This window comes from Nomascus leucogenys, chromosome 13, assembly GCF_006542625.1.
Source record: "Nomascus leucogenys isolate Asia chromosome 13, Asia_NLE_v1, whole genome shotgun sequence".
Lineage (NCBI taxonomy): Eukaryota > Metazoa > Chordata > Mammalia > Primates > Hylobatidae > Nomascus > Nomascus leucogenys.
In genome coordinates, this window is record NC_044393.1 from 12414610 (window position 1) to 12437698 (window position 23089).

A 23089-nucleotide genomic window follows, 5' to 3' on the forward strand; every position below is an offset into this window, starting at 1 on the left:
TTCCTGTGCACTTTATAAAGAAGATATTATTGGGTGTTTTTACTTCCCTTCTGGACCAGCTACATAATTTGTGGGACCCAGTGAAAAATGAAAATTGTGGTGGGAGGTGGGGTTGTTCAAAAAGTATTAAGATCAGGTGGTTAGATCTTGAGGTTAAAAAAACACAAAACTGACCAAGAATTTTAAGACATTAACAGTGAAGCATCACCCAAGCTGAGAGCTCTGTGTATTGGTCCTTTTTCCATCTTAGGAGTCTCTGGGGAAGATGAGACCAAAACAAAACAACAACAACAACAAAATACCAAGGAGCGCTTGGGAAGTGTGCTTGCCGGAGGCCTGTTGGGAGGGCATTTTCTTTCCTGTCAGATCAACTGTAGGGAGAGTTCCTGCCCTTTTTTGAGATTGGTAATAATTGCTATCAATGTGCTATTTTTTCTTTCTCCTGTTACTTTCTTAGGAAGACAAGAACCTTTCTGTCAGGTTGCTTCTCCCTATGTTGTTTTTCCCCTTTTTTGCAACAATGTTTGTAGAAGACTCAGAACAGTGGTTGCTGTGAGGTTAGAAATCATGTGTTTTGAGCCCTTTCCACACCCTTACCAATTTTTCCATTCTGGGAGTCAGTTCTGACCACTGAATACCCAGTGATTCCTCACTTCTAACTTTGGTCTCTCTTTTCTCTCCCTCTTTCTCCCTACCAACTTGAGAGTTCCTTAGAGAGGGACGTTTTAGTCAAATACTGACAGCCAAGCCTAGGGCCTGGCTGGTGGAAAACTCCCAGTAAATATGGGAATGTAAATAACAGTATCTGCTTTTTTATCTCTTTTCTTCTTGCTGCTTTTTCTCCTTTTCATTCTGGTTTTATTTGTATTTTCTCTCATTACATGCACACACACACACACACACACACACACACACACACACACACCATGCCCAACATGAAGGCCCAAACTATGTATCTATAGATAGTTAATTTTTTTTTTTTTTTGAGATGGAGTCTCACACTGTCGCCCGGGCTGTGGCATGATCTCGGCTCACTGCAACCTCCGCCTTTGCAGGTTCAAGCGATTCTCCTGCCTCAGCCTCCCAAGTAGCTGGGATTACAGGCGCCTGCCACCACTCCCGGCTAATTTTTTATATTTGTAGTAGAGACGGGGTTTCACTATGTTGGCCAGGCTGATCTCGAACGCCTGACCTCATGATCCACCCGCCTCGGCCTCCCAAAGTGCTGGGATTACAGGTGTGAGCCACCACGCCTGGCCTAATTTAACTTTTTTTAAAAATAGAGACAGGGTTTTGCCATGCTGCCCAGGCTGGTCTCAAACTCCTGGGCTCAAGCAATCCACCCACCTCGGCCTCCCAAAGTGCTAGGATTGGGAGCCACTGTGCCCAGCCAAACTGCATGTTTTTGATCACCAAAAGAAAAGGCAACATGGGGCAAGAAGTCCAAATTGACAGCACTCTGTAGTGGCTCAACAGAAGGGGAGAGTCTGGGAATCTGTGTTTGTTCATGCTGCAGATCTGAGGCTCATCCCCCCAAAACACTGAAATGCTAATGAATGACCGTGGCTAAAAATCCCAAGTGACCTCGTGATGGTGTGGCTTCTGCTTCCTCCCTTAGAGATGGAGCAAGAGCCCTGTTGGCTGACGGACAGTCGGGTACAGTAGGTGTGTTTGCATGAAGGATTGGCCCTGCTGGGGTTACTCAGAAACTGCTCTGCAAACACAGAGGATTAAAGGGGTTTTTGTTGAGGCAGAACAGATGGACAGAGAGAGGCAGAGTTCAAATGAATGGATCATAAATCAGGACTCACTTGCAGAAAGGAAAAATCTGGGTCTGGTCACTTAAAAATTTGAGCTAATTTTAATTATTATTTTTTCTTAGTAGGAAAGCAACCTTGTGCTTAATGGAAAAACAATTCATGTGAAAAATTTGGAAAATATATGTGCCAGAGAAAGCCCTGCCGATCCTTTTAGTGAAATCTCCCTGATTTTGTCCTCTGTCCTGCAAATGTACACACATGTACATAGGCGATTATTATATAATAAGAATGAAAACATATGCTCTTCTATGAGTTAGATTTTAAGAGGGAACCTGTAACTAGAGCTTGAAGATCTGAACCCAGGTGTGATCACTTGGGCCAGGCCAGCACCATAAATTTTAGTAATAAAACCAAAGACAATGTGTAAATTTATGTTTGGGAAAGTTGGGGCAAGCTCAGGTGAAGGAAAAGTTCATTGGCGCTGAGGGCCACGTTGAATTTACGGTCTTCCTTCAAGTAATACCTTCCTGAGCTCCCAGAAAAACGACGTGTCTGTGTCTATTTTTCCTTTTGCCCCCTAGTGGAGCAAGAAGAGTGGTTCAGGCCATGAATCATTCTGCCAATTAGACCCTCTCTTTACCCATTTCTCTTTCTTTCGCTCCCTCTCTTTTTTCTTTTTTTTGAGATGGAGTGTCGCTCTTGTTGCCCACGTTGGAGTGCAATGGTGCGAACTGGGCTCACTGCAACCTCCGCCTCCCGGGTTCAAGCGATTCTCCTGCTTCAGCTTCCTGAGTAGCTGGGATTACAGGCGTGTGCCACCACATCCGGCTAATTTTGTATTTTTAGTAGAGACGGAGTTTCTCCATGTTGGTCAGGCTGGTCTCAAACTCCTGACCTCAGGTGATCCTCCTGCCTCGGCCTCCCAAAGTGTTGGGATTACAGGTGTGAGCCACCACACCCGGCGCTCTCTTTCTCTCTCTCTCTCTCTTTTTTGAGGCAGGGTCTTGTTCTTTTGCCCAGGCTGCAGTGCAGTGGCACAATCTCAGCTCACAGCAGCCTTGGTCGCCTGGGCTCAAGCATTCCTCCCGCCTCAGTCTCCCGAATAGCTGGGACTACAGGTGCACATCACCACAGTTGGCTAATTTTTTGTTTGTTGTAGAGACAGGGTCTTGTCATGTTGCCTAGGCTGGTCTTGAACTAATAGGCTCAAGTGGTCCACCTGTCTCAGCCTCCCAAAGTGCTGAGATTACAGGTGTGAGTCACTGCGTCTGGTGTCTTTACCCATTTCTAATCATCTAATTGGATGTTCTCCAGTCTCTCTATATGTATTGAGCAAAGTCCAAGACGTAATGAAAGGAGGGCAGTGGATCTCTCTCTAGCAGGCCAGGGCTCCGGTCATTGCATTGAGTTTAGCATCACATTTTATGAAAACGAGGTACCATTAGATGCTAGATGCTCACTTAGTAGGGTGAAATACTCACACTAGGAGAGTCCAGAAGTCTTACCAGCAATCGAGGGTGAGTTCAGCTCGCCATTGTTAGTTGAGTGCTTTCTAGAAGTCAGTAGTGTTGGCCAGGTGCGGTGGCTCATGCCTGTAATCCCAGCACTTTGGGAGGCCGAGGCAGGTGGATCACGAGGTCAGGAGTTCGAGACCAGCCTGGCCAATATGGTGAAACCCCGTCTCTACTAAAACTACAAAAATTAGCCAGTTGTGGTGGTGGGCGCCTCTAGTCCCAGCTACTTGGGAGGCTGAGGCAGAAGAATCGCTTGAATCCAGGAGGTGGAGGTTGCAGTGAGCCGAGATCATGCCACTGCACTCCAGCCTGGGTGACAGAGCGAGACTCCGTCTAAAAATGAAAAAAAAAAAAGAAGTCAGTACTGTTTATATCAGACCTTTTGATGCCAGTTCTACTTACTGTTTAATGACAAGATTTAACGACATACAAAAATTAGTTAAAAACAAACCTTATGGAACCGATTAAAGAGAGTTGTTTCAATAGGAAAACACTGGAATGTTCTGAAAAATCTCAATGGTAGTGAAATACTTAAAAAATAAATGATATCAAATTATGTTAAAATGTAAAATATGTGAGACACTAAAAAATCTAGAGTTGTGCACTTATATTATTTCGTGTCTTTAAGTCTTTAAGTTCTTTTTTTTTTTTTTTGAGATGGAGTTTTGCTTGTGTCGCCCAGGCTGGAGTGCAAGGGTGAGATCTTGGCTCACTGCAACCTTCACCTCCCGGGTTCAAGCGATTCTCCTGCCTCAGTAGCTGAGATTACACGTGCCCGCCACCATGCCTGGCTAAGTTTTGTATTTTTAGTAGAGACAGGATTTCACCATGTTGGCCAGGCTGGTCTTGAACTCCTGACCTCAGGTGATCTACCTGCCTCGGCCTCCCAAAGTGCTGGGATTACAGACCTGAGCCACCATGGTGCCCGGCCTATAATTACTTTTTATCTCTCTCTCTTAGCTGAACATTTGTAAGTTACATGGGCTTGTTACAAGATAGCAGCATCACAAAGATTTTGCGGTGTTGCTCCCGTATGTGAATTTCACCTATCACCAGAGTAAATTCTCTCTTCCTCTCTGGTCTCACTCACAGGGTGTGGGGCCACCTGGCCCCATCTGGCCCCTTCCACTTCCATCTCTCGCTGTTCCCTGCTTTCCTGATGCTTCACGTCTTGCTGAAGGAGTTCTAGCCTCTGGCCATGTGCATGCTGTTAGCTATTCACCTGTCCCACTTTCTCACATCTCAGGGTGCTTTTCATCTGTTACTGGTAAACACAGTGTCCTTCGTCTGTCTAATTCTGGCCTCAACTCTCCCACAGAGAGTTTGTTGACAGCCACCCCTCTGATTCTCCAACCCCTTTCATCCATTATTTTATTGTCTCCTCTCCTCCACTGGAATTGAGTTTCACGTATCCCCAGCCCTTAGAACGCCTGGCATACAGCAGGCGTTCAGTAAATACTGTCTGGCTCTTGAGACAGGGTCTCACTGTTGTCCAGGCCGGAGCGACATGCAGCCTCTATCTCCTGGGCACAAGCGATCCTCCCACACCTCAGCCTCTCGAATAGCCGGGACTACAGGCATGTGCCACCACACCCAGCTAATTTTTATATTTTTGGTAGAGACAGGGTTTTGATATTTGGCCAGGCTGGTTTGGAACTCCTGGGCTCAGGCCATCTGCCTGCTTCGGCCTTCCAAAGTCCTGGGACTACAGATGTGAACCACTGTGCCTGGCCCAGTCATGTTTTTTGGGTTGAATGGAACTCACTGCTTTTATTCTGTACTGTGGAGTCAGATGCAGGTATGAATCCCAGCACTGGCCTGTTCTAACTCTGAGACTCTGAGGGAAGGTGGGACATCCTGAGTCTCCTTTCCTCGTCTGAAAGCTGGAGATGGAACTACCTTTTTCTGAGGGCTATTGTGAAGATTAAATGAAACCATCAAAATCTGTACAGTGCTGAGCACGGAATTAGCATTTAATGTTAGCTTTTACTGTTTAAACATCCAGCAAAAATTATATAGTCTGATCATAATCCTATAAATCAAAGCATGTAGCAATTGTAAATTAAAAAGTAAATCAGTCATTTGGAATTAGTTAGCTTCTTTCTTTTTGGTGGTATTGAAAATTAAGACTTTTTTCCCCCAGTGCTTTGCATCTAAGTCACTGTTAAGTGGTGTTGAAAATTAAGACTTTTTTCCCCCAGTACTTTCCATCTAAGTCACTCTGAAGGCAAATAAATGATCTTTCATGAAGGGCTCAAGTTATTCCAGTGCCCTGTGAAGTGGGCATTTATTTCTGCAACGGCCTCTGCAGCGGTTGAGCCCTTTCCTGGAGAGGCAGGAAATAATGGTTCTGGAGCCGCTGGCAGCCGTGGGTGGGAGCATGTACTTCTTGGTGTATTGTGTGTTTGCAGGCTGGGCACTCTGTAAAGACATGTTGAATTGAAATGAATTAAGATGGTGATGTATCTTGAACCTGTTGCTTTGCAGGCACAGTGAAGGTGAAGAGTTCTAACATCCAAGTTGGAGACCTTATCATCGTTGAAAAGGTGAGCAGAATCTGGAAGCTTGTGTGTGGATACCACTTCATGGGTCCTAACGTGTCATTTGTGTATCTGGTAGACGAAGTGAATGTTGCCTTTTGGGATTCTATCCAAAAACTTTGCCTGGGGAGAAAAATCTCTTTCCTGTGAGACAGACACACACATACACACACACACACACACACACAAATATTTTTTCAAGGTTTATATGTGTTGGTTAGCCAGAAATCCTGCTTACAAACACAAGTACAAGTTTTGATTTCCTGTTCGATGTGCTTATTATTTTGGGATAAAAAATATCATAAAATCTTTCCTAGAAGTCTGCTTACTACATAGACACTTAAAATATTGATCTAATTTACCTTTCGAGCCATTTTAGCTTGCATTTCCTGACTTAACCATTGTGCTTGTCTATTATTTTATGGGGAGCAGGGGTTAAGTGTAACCTGAGAACAGTAAAAAGACCAAAAATACATTTTAAAAAATGGCCGTGTCAGTATGTTTGTTACTTTAGCAAACACTCGTATCTTTTTCTAGTGTGTATATTTGAAAGGTATTGGATTTTGGGGGGTGGCTCTGGAGAGGCTGGAATAATATTTGATTAGAAAAGGGTTGTGTCTTAACTTGTTTCTGTAGAAATTGAGCTATGCTCTTTTAAAAGGATTAAATCCAAGAACTCAAAGCTGCTTTAAGGTAAAGTGAAACTCTTTTGGGTGGCAGCTCAGAAGAACCACACAACCCCCCTCTATGTTATCACATACTTTTCTGTTCATAATTAAATGGGGGCTACTGGCTCCCCGCACCCCCCCAGTTTTTTTGGGAATGGCTTTTGTTGCTTTTTACTACTTTCCTTCCTTATTAAAATCCACTAAAAGCCAAACATGAAGCTGGGAGGTTGGTAGAAGCAGAAAGCATGAGCGGAGGGTCTGTCTTGAGTCTCAGCAGACAGCCTGGAAGAGAGCCAGCTGGGGAGGCAGGCTTTTGGGATTTTGGGAGGTAATGGTTGAATGTGCCAGAAAACTAGAAGCTCCCTTTCCAAGATAAGATTTTGATAGGGGATTAGTAAAGTAGCAGCAGTGTGCAAGATTTTTCAGATTCAAAACAAAATAAATCCCCAAATCTGTCTTTGACAAAGGCAGAAACGTAAAAGAGGCTGTTTCAGTCCCCCGCTGCCCCAACCCACCGAGGGGTTGGGGGTGGGGGCGGAAACCCCCCTCCCCACCGCCCAGCACATGGTCATTCATTCACAGTAACAGTCTTTCTTTTCATAACACAGAACCAGCGGGTCCCTGCTGACATGATCTTCCTGAGGACATCAGAAAAAAACGGTAAACATCTGAGATCAATTTGGAAAATAACCATTAACCTTTCAGTGGTAATTTGGCAAAATAATCATTTGAAAATGTCACAAAGTAGATTATCATTTTGGAGCCATGGAGGCAAATCAAAAGCATCTTTTTAAATAGACCATTCTTTTTAAACAGTGTTGTTGGTGTTTTAAAAGTCAATAGATCGATCATTAAAAAATACAGTTTGTGGAACACCGGCTGACTCACAGCTGGTAAAGTCACGCATACAGTGGCTTTGGATTTCCTCTCTGGGCTGTGTTAAGCTCAACCTCAGGAGTTGGGACGAGGAAGTGTCTCTACCACGTAGAAGTAAACAGAAGTCCTCTCTTTTCTAAGCTGATACCAGCAGATGTGTCATGAGTGGGGGCAGTACAGAAACTGGGGAGAGGTGGGCATCTTTTCTGCCCTTTGTTCACGAGTCGGGGGACCTTGCCTATAGCACCTATTGATTTATTTATTGTAGCCTGAGTTTGTGGGGTGGGAATCTCTGAAGTCTCCTACAAGGCCCTTAACTCCTTGCAGTTGTTCCCTAGGGTGGCAGCTGCTATTGTCTGCCCACCCTATCAGTCTACTAAAATTTCCTTAGCTTTTTTTTTTTTTTTTTTCCTTGAGACCGGGTGTAGTGGTACGATCTCGGCTTACCTCAACCTCTGCCTCCTGGGTTCGAGCCATTCTCCTGCCTCAGCCTGCCGTGCACCACCATGCCTGGCTAATTTTTGTATTTTTAGTAGAGACGGGGTTTCACCATGTTGGCCAGGCTGGTCTCGAACTCCTGACCTCAAGTGATCCATCGGCCTTCCAAAGAGCTGGAATTACAGGTGTGAGCCACCATGCCTGGCCAAAATGGCTATAGTTTTAATTTTTGTTATTTAAGCTGTTCTGAGGAAATGAGGCTGTTTTTCTCTTATCTGGCATGATCGGAGGTTTTTGAACATGTGAAAAATTTACATTCGTATTCCTTTGAGGATGCTGCAATGTATTTCATTATGAATAGAATTAAAGTACAAGTAAAATTGTATACTAATATGTAATCAGGACAGGAGGTAAAAGGCACTAGATTAAAACAGCCTTTGAAAAACTGCAGCTTTGTCTTTAAATTCGTTCTTGTGTCCTATTTAGTGAAAACAGAGCATTATGGAGTAGGGCCCCTGACATGCTCTTTTTTTCTTGAAAAAAAAAAAAAAAAACACAAACCAAAATTATGAGTGTTCTACGTTAATGGTTCTCAAAGACTGAACTACAGTGTCAGTGAATGGGGTATGTTCTGTATCTGATAGAGTGTACAGCTGACTACTTGCACGGATCTGTATGTCAGACTGAAAGATACACCTCTGAAATGTGCCAGCCCATAATGACCTAGTGCTTGCCTGGATTGATCAGTCCTGTTCTGAACTCTGTGCACGAATCAGCTCTTTAATTGTCACAACATCTCTACAGGGTCAGTGCTGTTCCTATCTCCACTTTTACACACGAGGAAACTGAGGCTCAGAGAGGATAGGCAACTCTCAGGGCACAAAGCTATTACATGGCAGAGCCTGGACCTGCACTCAGGTGGTTTGGGTCCTGAGAAGGTGCTGGCGATGCCTGGCCAGACGGCTCGGAATGCTGGTCACCCTGTGCTCGTCCCCGTTCTATCTCCCCATTGAATCTTTAAGCTTGCGAAGTCTACATTTCTCCACATTTTACAGACACTGAAGCTTGACAAGTCCAAGAAACTAGCTGGGGATCCCACTCAGAGAGAGTGGCGGAGTGAGGATTTGAACTCTGAGCTTTCTGACCCCAGAGCTTATTATGGAAGAAGTGGGAGATAGGATATCTATTTTCCCTTGTGGTCGCTGGCCATTGGTTGGCTGTTTTTACGAGGACTGGAGCAGACTCTGCCCAGAGCTGCCGAGGGAAGGGTGCTTGAGGTGCAGGTGACGGCACCCGACTTCCTTCCACAGGGTCATGCTTCTTGCGGACGGATCAGCTGGATGGGGAGACGGACTGGAAGCTGCGGCTTCCCGTGGCCTGCACGCAGAGGCTCCCCACGGCCGCCGTGAGTAGCTTTCTCTGCAGAAGCCCATGCGGGCAACCTGTCTTAACAGGGTTCTCAAACTCAGATACCTTGGCCAGGCATGGGATGGCAACTGTGAATTGGGGCCGGTGGGGGAGCGTGGGGTCCTGGAGAGCCCCTGGGACTAGCTGGCTTCCCTGACGTGGCCAAAGCAGACCCCGAGTGCAGGGAGTGGGCTCTCCCGTGGGAAGCTGAAAACCATAAGGAGCCTTGCCAAGGGGCCTCACCAAAACGGAAAAGGTAAGCCAGAGCATGTCACTCCTCTGCTCTAAACCTACGAAGGTAGGCCAGGCTCAGCGGCATGCACCTGTAGTCCCCGCTCCTCAAGAGGCTGAGTCGGGAGGATTGCTTAAGCCTGCGGGTTCGAGGCTGCAGTGAGCCATGATTGTGCCTGGGAATAGCAACTGCACTCCAGCCTGGGCAGCATAGTGAGACCTGTATCTAATAAAAGTAATAACCATACAATAAAAAAAAAACAACCCTCCAAAGATTTCTCATCTTACTGAGAATCAGTTCTGCGGTGCTTGCTGCCGTCTTCAGCTCCTTCCCATTTGTCTCTCTGCTGAGGCTCCGACCTCAGTGCCTGGCCCTCTGTCCTCTGCCTGCCAGCCTGTCGTATCTGTCATTCTGTCTCTGGGTGTTTACTGTTGCCATTTCCTCCACTGGGAGCCCTCTGATCCCTGGCGAGTCTGCCTGGCGGGGCATCTCCACATTCCACTGAGCTTTTGCTCACGAGTCTCCTTATCGGAGAGGCTCTTTCTGCCCACCTCTCCTGGCATCCCCGCTTCACTCACTTCCGGGCAGCGTCCCTGCGGGTGGGTTCTGCCTGTTGTATTCTCTGCCGTATCCCCAGTGTGTATGATGGGGCGCAGGCCCTGGCTGAGAGGATGGCCGCAGTAGTTGGCCATGTGTAACTTAAGTGCCCGGTGAGTGGCATGCCCCACTGTGGTCTGGAAGGATTAAGTGGAACACAGAAGCTTCCCCTGTGCTCACGTCACATGGATCGAAGCCACTCCTTACTGTGTCCCCTGAGGGAGGAGGAAAGTTCCATGGCTTGGCGGGATTAACATAACAAGAAATGTAGCCACCCTATGAATGATTTTTCATGGCTAATAAAAAAGTGAAATAACACCATTATTACTGTTAATTTTAAACCGGGAATTTTATTTTATTATTTATTGACTTATGAGACGGAATCTTGCTCTGTCACCCAGGCTGGAGTGCAGTGGCGTGATCTTGGCCCACTGCAACCTCCACCTCCTGGGTTCAAGCAATTTTTCCTGCCTCAGCCTTCCGAGTAGCTGGGATTACAGGCACCTGCCACCACACCCGGCTAATATTTGTATTTTTAGTAGAGACATGGTTTCACCGTGTTGGCCAGGCTGATCTCAAACTCCTGGCCTCAATTGATCCACCCGCCTCAGCCTCCCAAAGTGCTGGGGTTACAGGCATGAGCCACCACCTCCCAGGGGCTCTCCAGGACCCCACGCTCCCCCTCCGACCCCACTTCACATGATGGTGGCTGCTACAAGTCCCCAGGGGCTCCTAGCCAGTAGTTAGAAACTCACTGTTCTAACAGTGACTGCTGCTCCCCTGACTGTACCTGTCTTATCCACTTCATATATGCTGCTTTGAAATGTAGTTTTTGCCAGGATCTTTCACTTTTGGGCTTTCTTATCACCTAAGGTTGACTTCTTGTTTGCTTTTTAAAAAATTGCGCTAAAAGACACATAACATAAAATCTACCATCGTAACCGTTTTTAAGTGTACAGTTCAGTGGCATGAAGTACATTGACCTTGTCGTGCAGGCATCAGCCGTGTTCATCTTCGGAACTTTTTTCATCTTTCAAAACTGGAACTCTGGACTCATTAAGCAGTAACTTCATTCCCCCCTCGGCCCAGCCCCTGGCAAGCATCTTTCTGTTTTCTGTCTCTATGAATTAAACTACTCTAAGTTCCTCCTATAAGTGGACTCACCTAGTTTTTGTCTTTTTGTGACTGGTTTATTTCACTTAGCATAATGTCTTCAAGGTTCATCCGTATTGTAGCATGTGTCAGAACTTCATCCTTTTTAAGGCGGAGTAATATTCCATTGTATGGACAGACCACACTTTGTTTATCCATTCATCCACTGATGCTTGTTTGAGTTGCTTCCACTTCTTGGCTATTGTGAATAATGCTGCTACGTACATGGGTGGGCAGATGATCACTTCAAGTCCCTGCTTTCAGTTCTTTTGGGTATATACCCAGAGGTGGAATTGCTGGATTATATGGTAGTTTTCTGATTAATTTTTTGAGGAAGTGCTGTTTCCATAGCTGCTGCACCATCTTACGTTCCCAGCAACAATGCATAAGGCCTCCAGATTCTCCACATCTTCATCACACTTGTTTTTGTTTTTGTTTTGATAGCAGCCATCCTTATGGGTGGGAGGCATTCTTACTTTTTTCAGCTCTTCCCAGAGGTTTATACAGAGTAGATGCCCAGTAACCATTTGTTGAATGAGTATTTTCTTTTCTTTTTTGAGACGGAGTCTCGCTCTGTCGCCCAGGCTGGAGTGCAGTGGCACGATCTCAGCTTACTGCAACGTCCACCTCCCGGGTTCAAGCGATTCTCCTGCCTCAGCCTCCTGAGTAGCTGCGATTACAGGCACACAACACCATGCCCGGCTAATTTTTTTGTACTTTTAGTAGAGACAGGGTTTCAACATGTTGGCCATGCTGGTCTCAAACTCCTGGCCTCAAGTGATTCACCCACTTCGGCCTCCCAAAGTGCTGGGATTACAGGCATGAGCCACTGCACCTGGCCTGAATGAGTATTTTCAATGGTACAAACAAGTCTTGCAAGCCAGAATTTAGCAGAGGAGGATCTGCCACTTTCCAGGGTATTCATAGGTGTGTAGCATCACCTCATCAAGTCTGGAAAGGGCTGAGTAAACAGAGAAACAACGGTCTTCACTGTAGAGTCTCTGAGGGTGCCTGGAGACACCGTATGCAGCGACTCCTAAGCTTACTTAGCAGAGGACTTTCCTCTTCTTTCCACCTTCCCTGTAATTTTGAGGGGCCATTTGCGTATGTGGGAAATACAGTTGCTTTGGAAACATAGTGGATGCCTCCTTAAGTCTTGCATTGTGAACTGACTTTGACTCCCAAATGTGACTTCTGTTGAACAGGACCTTCTTCAGATTCGATCATATGTGTATGCAGAAGAGCCAAATATTGATATTCACAACTTCGTGGGAACTTTTACCCGAGTAAGTGAACTTCCTTCACACGGGATCCTGTCACCGGGAGTGTGTAAGGGATGAAGGCCGAGAAGTACTGACAGTTCTTTGTCAGGAAGTAGTTTTATGCCGGGTAGGGACATAAAGAAGGCACCACCTTGAAAGCCAGCGTATTGTTTCTCAGTGAGGTCGACACAACTGGAATTTTCTTCCAGCCTTGGAACAGCTTGAATGACCTGACAGCTTAGAGCAAGCATTTGCTGTAATTCACGTGAATGCTGGCGTCTGAAAGAGTTTTTCTTTCTCTGTCCTTCAGATGGATCTGTGTCCTCTGTTGTTTTTCTTTGAGATGGAGTCTTGCTCTGTCGCCCAGGCTGGAGTGCAGCGGCGCGATCTTGGCTCACTGCAAGCTCCACCTCCTGGGTTCATGCCATTCTCCTGCCTCAACCTCCCAAGTAGCTGGGACTACAGGCGCCCGCCAACACGCCCGGCTAATTTTTTGAATTTTTAGTAGAGACGGGTTTTCACCATGTTAGCCAGGATGGTCTCGATCCCCTGACCTTGTGATCCACCCGCCTTGGCCTCCCAAAGTGCTGGGATTATAGGCATGAGCCACCGCGCCTGGCCTTTTTTATTTATTTATTTATTTATTTATTTATTTATTTATTTATTTATTTTGAGACAGTCTCCTTCTGTCGCCTAGGCTGGAGTGCAGTGGTGCGATCTTGGCTCATTGGAACCTCTGCCTCCCAGGTTCAAGTGATTCTCCTGCCTCAGCTTCCTGAGTAGCTGGGATTACAGGTGTGCATCACCACGCCTGGCTAATTTTTTGTATTTTTAGTAGAGACGGGGTTTCACCATGTTGGCCAGGCTAGTCTTGAACTCTTGACCTCAAGTGATCCACCCACCTTGACCTCCCAAAGTGCTGGGATTACAGGTGTGAGCCACTGCACCTGACTTTGTCCTCTTTTATTCATACAAATCCTATCTGCCATTTTCATAATTTTTAAGCCACTTCCAGACCTTTCAGAAGAGAAATTAAATTTGGATTTAATTTGTTTTAGGAGGCCTGGCATGGTGGCTCACACCTGTAATCCCAGCACTTTGGGAGGCTGAGGTGAGCAGATCTCCTGAGGTCAGGAGAATTGCTTGAACCTGGGAGGTGGAGGTTGCAGTGGGCCAAGATCACACCACTGCACTCCAGCCTGGGTGGCAGAGCGAGACTCCATCTCAAAAAAAAAATCATTTTAGGAATATGGATCAACAGGTTTCTAGAACCCACATTACATTGTCCACATTCTCTTTCTATAAGCCACAAACAAAGCTGGCCTGCAAACAGCCTGATTGGTTTGCTTTTACGTTTTGATTCTTACCTCGTAAAACATTTTTCCGTGCTAAGAGGCCCGCGCTTCTTAAATCACAGGCCAACTTTTTCACGTATTTCTGTGGGAGATGAAAACCCCAAGGGCAGTAGTGGAAGAACTCGGCCCTGCCCTCATGGTGGAGCCGTCGGCTTCCAAACTGGGCCTCCAGTTTCATCCGGGGGAGCCTCTCTTTCTATCTCGAGCGGACCAGGCTAGAAGCAGCCTGTGGATTCTGGGGAAGCCTTGGCGGGTGAACGTGTGTCCGTTTGGTCTTTTCCAGGAAGACAGCGACCCCCCGATCAGCGAGAGCCTGAGCATAGAGAACACGCTGTGGGCTGGCACCGTGGTCGCATCAGGTGAGGCACCATTTTGAGGAATGTGGTAGCAATTTGAAAAGGAAAGAAAATCCTTTTGTAATTAGAATAATCATCTGTCAGTGGGAAAAATGAGTGCTCGGTCAAATGGCATTTTCCACTTGTTCCGACACCTCCAGGGAATTAAACTGACATCTAATTGCAGCTCGGACACTTAGAGACGCCTGGAGGAGAAGCCGGCGTGGCCTGTGGACCTTTCTGCAGCGTCCACACTGGGAACAGCTCTAATTGCCTCTTCAGATTGACATTCTAATCTGTACCAGAGAGGGAGGCAGCCTGGACGTTCTGGCTGGAGGTTGTGTTTGTAGGGTATGTCGCGCTGGGACTGCCGGCACTGGGGGCCTAGGAAAGGGTATGGGCTTGAGCTGGAGCTTCTGTGTTTAAACACCAAGAGGATGTGGATATTGGTGCCTTTCTTTTTCTTTTTCTCTTTTTTTTTTCTTTTTTTGAGACAAGATCTTACTCTGTTGCCTAGGCTGGAGTACAGTGGCACAATCTTGGCTCACTGTAACCTCTGCTCGCCGGGTTCAAGTGATTCTTGTGTCTCAGTCTCCCAAGTAGCTGGGATTATAGGCCCGCACCACCATGCTGGCTGATTTTTGTAATTTTAGTGGAGATGGGGTTTCACCATGTTGGCCAGGCTGGTCTCAAACTTCTGACCTCAAGTGATCCACCCATCTCAGCTTCCCTAAGTGCTGGGATTACAGACGTGAGCCACTGTGTCCAGCCCATTGGTGTCTTTCAGTGCTGAGATGACACTGATCAGGACTACATGGGCTGAATATGACCCCCGATAGCAGTGGTTAACATCAGCGGCGTGCAGCCCATGTGTCAGGCCCTGTGGTGGGTGCTTATGTGTGTTACACACTGCACTTAACCCTCCTAACGGCACCATGAGGGTAGATGCTATTATTCATATTATGCCCATTCTGCAGATGATGGAACTGAGGCTGAGTGAGGTTAAGTAACTTGCTCCGAGGTCACACAGCAGGTAAAAGGCAGAGTTGGAACTTGAACCTAGGCATTTTGCTCCTGAAACTGAACTTAATGTGTAGCCATCATTTTCTTACATTTTGTGATATCATTAACTCAATAGTATAATTAGTATTATAATTCTACTGCTGGTGACTTTCTTTACTATTAGAGGAATCAATTTTTTTTCCTCTCTTCAAACATAGTATTCTCCACTCCCCACCATCAAGCCATTTTCCTCTGCTGGTTGCTTCTCTCTTTCATTCATTCATTCATTCTTTTTTTTTTTTTTCCGAGACAGGGTCCAATCTTCCTGCCTCAGCCTCCCAAACAGCTGGGACTACAAGTGTATGCCACCATGCCCAGCTAATTTTTAAATACTTTTTTAGAGATGGGGGTCTCACTCTTGCCCAGCCTGGTCTCAAACTCTCAGACTCAAGTGATCCTTCTGCTTCAGCCAAAATGCTGGGATCATAGGTGTAAACCACCTTGCCTTTTCCTTCCTTGTCGCTCTCTAGTACAGTAGTAGACACTCGATTAGGATCCTGTGTGGCAAGGAGAGGGAATGAAGCAGCACAAACTATCCCCGGAGTACCATGTGTCACCATCCACACGTGCACTACTTAATACAAATAGGCAGAGGTGCACTCTCCCTTGAGGTTTTTTTGGCCACATTTCATTTCCATTGCCTGCCTTTATTTTCATCATACTTTGGAACATCTCTCAGTCCGATGACTAAAGAGTGAAAAATCCTGCAAGGTCATGCCTGGGCCACGCCTGGGCACAGCCACCCAGGGCACGCAGCATGCAGATGTTCACATCCTGCCCCTCCTCGCCACTTTCCACCCATGTCACCTGAACCAATTTTTTCCTGCTTTCAAGTCATTTATTAACAAATAATTACTCTTTTTATTCTTTGATAATTTGACTGAAAAATAATTATCTCATTCAGTTTGAATTTCCTAGATTACCTGGCAGGTGGTCATATTTGCATCTGTCTGTTTTGTTTCTTTGTAAGTTACTGGTTGGCTTTAAAAAAAAAAAAAAAAAGACAGAGTCTCTCTCTGTTGCCCAGACTGGAGTGCAGTGGTACCATCTTGGCTCACTGCAACCTCTGCCTCCCAGGTTCAAGTGATTCTCCTGCCTCAGCCTCTCCAGTAGCTGGGATTACAGGTGTGTGCAACCACTCTTAGCTAATTTTTGTATTTTTAGTAAAGACGGGATTTCACCATGTTGGCCAGGCTCGTCTCGAACTCCTGACCTCAGGTGATCCACCTGCCTCGGCCTCCCAAAGTGCTGGGGTTACAGGCATGAGCCACCGCACACAGCCTACTGTTTTAATTTTGATTTAATTGCAAATATAGTTGAATGTCTTTTTACCTGTCAGCTAATTCTTAATATTCTGGTCTATCTACTTTCCTTTGTGGTTCTTCTTTTTCTCATTACTTTGTTAGAATGCTTTATAGAGGAAAGAATATCAAACTTTCACTTGTTGTGGGTTATAAATATTTTTTCAGTTTTTCGATTGTTTTTTGTTTTTGTTTGTGATGGGCTTTATTTTCTTTTGCCATATAGAAATTTAAAATTTTTTTATTGCCTACTTTTTCTTTTTTTTTAAATTATACTTTAATTGTAAGGGTACATGTGCACAACATGCAGGTTTGTTACGTAAGTATACATGTGCCATGTTGGTGTGCTGCACCCAGTAACTCGTCATTTACATTAGGTATATCTCCTAATGCTGTCCCTCCCCCCTCCCCCACCCCACGACAGGCCCTGGTGTGTGATGTTCCCCACCCTGTGTCCAAGTGTTCTCATTGTTCAGTTCTCACCTATGAGTGAGAACATGCGGTGTTTGGTTTTCTTTCCTTGCAATAGTTTGCTGAGAATGATGGTTTCCAGCTTCATCCATGTCCCTACAAAGGACATGAACTCATCCTTTTTTATGGCTGCATAGTATTCTGTGCATAGTATTCTATTCATTTTCTTAATCCAGTCTATCATTGATGGACATTTGGGTTGGTTCCAAGTCTTTGCTATTGTGAATAGTGCCGCAATAAACATACGTGTGCATGTGTCTTTATAGCAGCATGATTTATAATCCTTTGGTATATACCCAGTAATGGGATGGCTGGGTCAAATGGTATTTCTAGTTCTAGATCCTTGAGGAATCACCACACTGTCTTCCACAATGGTTGAACTAGTTTACAGTCCCACCAATAGTTTAAAAGTGTTCCTATTTCTGCACATCCTCTCTGGCACCTGTTGTTTCCTGAGTTTTTAATGATCACCATTCTAATTGGTGTGAGATGGTATCTCATTGTGGTTTTGATTTGCATTTCTCTGATGGCCAGGGATGATGAGCATTTTTTCGTGTCTGTTTCTTTTCTTTTTCTTTTTTTTTTTCTTTTTTTGAGACGGAGTCTCGTTCTTGTTTCCCAGGCTAGAGTGCAGTGTTGTGATCTCGGCTCACTGCAACCTCCACCTTCCTGGGTTCAAGTTATTCTCCTGCCTCAGCCTCCTGAGTAGCTGGGATTATAGGGGCCCGCCACCACGCTCAGCTAATTTTTTCTGTATTTTTAGTACAGTTGAGGTTTCATCATGTTGTCCAGGCTGGTCTCAAACTCCTGACCTCATGATCCACCTGCCTCAGCCTCTTAAAGTGCTGGGATTACAGGTGTGTGCCTATGTTTTCATAAAAACAGGATTACTGTTGGAGGCCATATACATTTTATGTTTTGATTCACCCAGGAAACTTGCCTCTTCTACTTCATGCTCCTGATGGGCTAACTTATATGTGTACCTAGCCAGCAGTGTGTTTGGCTGTTTAATTTTTGGCCATGTGATAGACATTGGATAAATTTTAGCATATTGATTTGCCTTTAGAAAAATTATTCGTGCAAACATCTTCCTTTATGTTTACTATTTATTTGTATTTTCTTTTTTTTTTTTAATTTTTTTTTTTTTTTTGGAGACAGTCTCGCTCAGTCGCCTGGGCTAGAGGGCAGTGGCACAATCTTGGCTCACTGCAAGCTCTGCCTCCTGGGTTCACGCCATTCTCCTGCCTCAGCCTTCCGAGTAGCTGGGACTACAGGCGCCTGCCACCATACCTGGCTAATTTTTTTTGTATTTTTAGTAGAGATGGGGTTTCACCATCCGCCCGTCTCAGCCTCCCAAAGTGCTGGGATTACAGGCGTGAGCCACCGTGCCTGGCCTGTATTTTCTTAAATATGTGTGTGAATGACCAGTTTGTGTCCTGTGCCCATTGTTTCTGCTTAGGGGTTGGTTTTTAAAAAATAATTTGTAAGAATTGTTTATGTCATAAGAATATTAATCTTTTATTTGTTGCCTTAATTGCAATGACTGTTTCACTTGATCTCATTCGTATTTTGGAACTAAAGTTTGCAGTTTTTATCTAGTCAGACCTATTGATCTTTTTTCTTTTCAAGACAGAGTCTTGATCTGTCACCCAGGTTGTTGTGCAGAGACATGATCAGGGCTCACTGCAGCCTCGACCTCCCGGGTTCAAATGATTCTCCCACCTCAGCCTCCTGAGTAGCTGGGACTATAGGCGCACCTCACCACGCCTGGCTAAGTTTTTGTATTTCTTGTAGAGACGGGGTTTTGCCATGTTTCCCGGGCTGGGATCTTTTGTTTCTTTATGGTTTCTGTTTTTTGTGTCATGCTAAGAAAATTTTCCCTGCTCTAAGATAATAAAAATATTTGGAGTGTTTATATTGTCTTATATTAAAATACTTGCTTTAAGGAATAGAGTTAGGAGAACTAACTGGCAAGGGAATATTACCTCAGGTCAGACTCCGGGCTCCAGGCCCTTAGGCCCAGTCTGTGTTTCTGGCCCCGTGTGAACAAGCAGCCTTATGGGGGGATGAAAGTGCAAAATGAGGCTGGGCGCAGTAGCTCACGCCTGTAATCCTAGCACTTTGGGAGACCAAGGCAGGAGGATCGCTTGAGTCCAGGAGTTTGAGACAAGCCTAGGCAACATAGTGAAAGCCCATCTCTACAAAAAATAAAAACATGGCCGGGTGCGGTGGCTCACGCCTGTAATCCCAGCACTTTGGGAGGCCGAGGCGGGCGGATCACAATGTCAGGAGATTAAGACCATCCTGGCTAACATGGTGAACCCCGTCTCTACTAAAAATACACACACACACACACACACACACACACACACACACACACACACACACGCACATAATAATAATTAGCCGGGCATGGTGGTGGGTGCCTGTAATCCCAGCTACTCAGGAGGCTGAGGCAGGAGAATCGCTTGAACCCGGGAGGCGGAGGCTGCAGTGAGCCGAGATCACGCCACTGCACTCCAGCCTGGGCAACAGAGTGAGACTCCGTCTCAAAAAAAAAAAAAAAAATAAAAACAAACAAACAAACATCCAGGTGTTGTGTACCTTGGGTCCTAGCTATACAGGAAGCTGAGGTGGGAGGACTGCTTGAGCTGGAGGTCAAGGCTGCAATCAGCTGTGATCACCAGTGTGTTCCAGTTTGGGTGACAGAGAAAGACCCTATTTATTTTTTTTTTTGAGACAAAGTTTCGCTCTTGTCCCCCAGGCTGGAGGGCAATGGCATGGCTAATTTTTTGTATTTTTAGTAAATATGAGGTTTTACCATGTTGGTCAGGCTGGTCTTGAATGCGGTTGACTCAGGCCTGTAATCCCAGCACTTTGGGAGGCCAGTGTGGCTGGATCACCTGAGGTCAGGAGTTTGAGACCAGCCTGGCCAACATGGTAAAACCCCATCTCTACTAAAAATACAAAAAATTAGCTGGGTGTGGTGGCACATGCTTATAATCTTAGCTACTCAGGAGGCTGAGGCAGGAGAATCACTTGAACCCGGGAGGCAGAAGTTGCAGTGAGCCAAGATTGCACCATTGCACCCCAAGCCTGGGCCACAAGAGGGAAACTCTGTCTCAAAAAAAAAAAAAAAAAAAAAAAGAAGGATACAATGAAAAGCAACACACTTTAGAGTAGATGATGTCTGTGTCAAATGCTTGTCTCTTTGGGTGGAATAGAGAGGCGTTAAAGGCAATGAGAACAAGATGAGGTTAAAGTTGTCATGTCCCGTTGCATCTGGTGCAGGCAGGGCTGGAAATTCATGACTGCCTGTCATGTGCCCGTCTCCTTACTAGACAGCCACGTGAATAGGATATACTTCATTTTTTGTGGACAGTTCACCGTTTCTTCTTCTTTTCTAAACCTTTTGTGGAAGGGGGGATAGTACATACACAGAAAATCCTAAACATAGTGCATGGTGGATTTATTTTTTTTTTCTTTCCAACTTTTATTTTAGGTTTGGGGGTACATGTGCAGGTTTGTTACACGGGTAAATTGCATGCTGTGGGGGTTTACTGTACAGATGATATTGTCACCTGGGCAGTAAGCATAGTACCCAATAGGTAGTGTTTTCTGATCCTCACCCTCCTTCCACCCCGTGCTTGATGGATTTTAACACAGGTAACGCATTTGTGTGACTAGCACCCAGATCAAGAAACAGGATATTATCACCCCCCACCCCCGAAGAAGCCCCCTCTACTCCCTTCTAGCTCCCTCACACCCGCCCAAGGGTAACCACCACCTTGGCTACTGAAAATGTTAGCATTTCAGTAATAAATGCATTTTCATATGCCTGTTTGTTTTTCATTCTGGTGATTTTCTTCTCTCCTTCCTTCCTCCTTTTCATGCAGCAAGAGCACACCTATTCTGTGCTGAGGTCCATTGCCTGTGCCAGTGCTGTGGTAGTGCCTTAGGAGACAGATGCATGTGCCCACAACAGGGGATTTATAGTTTATTAGAAGTTTAGGACGGAGGCTGGGCGTGGTGGCTCACGCCTGTAATCCCAGCACTTTGGGAGGCTGAGGCGAGTGGATCACTTGAGGTCAGGAGTTCGAGAGCAGCCTGACCAACACGGTGAAACCTATGTCTACTAAAAATACAAAAATTAGCTGGGTGTGGTAGCGCACACCTGTAGTCCCAGCTACTTGGGAGGCTGAGGCAGGAGAATTGCTTGAACCTGGGAGGCAGAGGTTGCAATGAGCCGAAATTGCACCACTGCACTCTAGCCTGGGCGTCAGATGGAGACTCCTCAAAAAAAAAAAAAAAAAAAAAAGAAAGAAATTTAGGACGGGCTATAGAGGAAATGAGAGAGAGTTTTATGTATTTCCTCTGAAACCAGTAAAAAGGAAAACAAGCTGCAAGTGCAGAGAAATCTGAGGTGGCAGGAGCAATGTTGGAAGGGCTTGTCAGTCTTAATCGCAGAGATGGGCAATACTAATTAAGTCTTCACTTATCAGTTACTTTTAATTGATGAAGTGTTTTGCTGCCATTCTCTTGATTTGGTCTCATAACATTACATGAGGACATTTAATGGGATGAGGCACCGAGTCTCAGGTTAAGCAGCTTGTTCAAGGTCACACGCCTTGAAGAGGTCATCTCCTGGGAGGAGGAGAGAGGAAGGCAAACTGGCATCTTGAAGAGGAAAGATATTTCAGACAGTTCATGGGAGTTGCCTTGTGGAGTTAAGGATACTCTCCGTGTGCTTGGTTATTTTGAGGGGTAGGTAGGGGAAAGAGAGCACAGCAGTGATCTGATGGCATTGCCTGCCCTGCCTCTTAGTGGGTGTATGATTTAGCGTCAATATGAGCAGCTGGGCATTGACTGCTTCCTTAATTGGCCTCAGTTTCCCCTGCATCTCACTGAGTAGACATCTAATTGCCCTCTGATTCTAATGTAAACACAAGCCATTTCCTTCTAGTTCTCAACGCAAGAACAGCCAGCAAAAGTCATCTTAATTATGTGAGTTTTCACTTCTGTGTTCTTTATAGGATGTAACTCCTGCCTCTTGGTTACAGATAACAGATAACAGGTCTGCTGTTATCTGTTGGAAGTTTAAAAAAAATAAAAAAAGCTTGCCAGGCATGCTGAGGTCCGGCTGCATCAGCTGGCATTAATCTGTAGAAGATGTGGTTGCCATGGTAGCCAGTGCAGGGTTGCAAGGCTGAGGCAGCACAAGAGTGACAGATAAGGGAAGGGATGGAGGAGGACCAGGGACTTGGCAGAGAAGGTGGCCTGGATGTTACAGCGCCCAGGTTGAGAAACCTCTTAGAAGGTGAGAAGAACTGGTGCTTTAGCCCAGTTGTTCTCAAACTTTTAGTGGAGAGGGACTGGTTTGTTGGGTTTTCCCCCTAATGTGTAGAAGATCAATTTGTGGTCCTGACTCTGTGCATGAGTAATATGCAGCCACACTAAGTGCACCTTGCCACAATTTTTTTTTTTTTTTTTTTGAAATAGAGTCTCACTCTGTCGTTCAGCCTGGAGTGCAGTGGTGCGATCTTGGCTCACTGCAACCTCCACTTCCTGGGTTCAAGCTATTCTTCTGCGTCGGCCTCCCCAGTAGCTGGGATTACAGGTGCCCATCACCACGCCTGTATAATTTTTATATTTTTAGTGGAGACGGGGTTTCACCATGTTGGCCAGGCTGGTGTCGAACTTCTGACCTCAAGTGATCCACCCGCCTCAGCCTTCCAAAGTGCTGGGAATACAGGCGTGAGTCACCGTGCCCGGCCCAACAATAGTTTGATAGTGCCTCCATGGTCTATACCCCATTTGATGAGACGACTACTCTCATCACATGCTCGAATATTGCAGCAATATTTATTTGCTATAAAAATTTCCAAACGCTGATTCTCAGGTTCAGCATTTATTTTCTTGTGGATGAGGAACAAAGGGGTCACAGAATAGCTCTGACCCCAGGCAGCACCACACTGTTCCGGAGAGTCAGTTAGAACTCCGTGAAATGCCTGACCGTGACCTCTTGGCCTTTTGGAGAAACCAGATGGACACTGGCTGGGAGAATGGAAAGGGCTGCATGGCCTGCAGGCTGCAGAGGGTGGGAGTGAAGAGAACCTTGA

At 45.7% G+C, this 23089-nt stretch overlaps 1 protein-coding gene across 1 annotated transcript in view; it reads left to right on the plus strand.

Annotated features, from left to right (window-relative positions):
- Positions 1-23089, plus strand: part of ATP9A (ATPase phospholipid transporting 9A (putative)) — a 173414-nt gene that overhangs the window by 68584 nt on the left and 81741 nt on the right. Inside the window, exons 5-9 of the mRNA XM_030826735.1 lie at positions 5762-5820; positions 7091-7142; positions 9107-9201; positions 12390-12470; positions 14085-14160. Coding sequence (XP_030682595.1) covers positions 5762-5820; positions 7091-7142; positions 9107-9201; positions 12390-12470; positions 14085-14160 — 363 coding nt within the window. The remainder of the gene's footprint in view (positions 1-5761; positions 5821-7090; positions 7143-9106; positions 9202-12389; positions 12471-14084; positions 14161-23089) is intronic.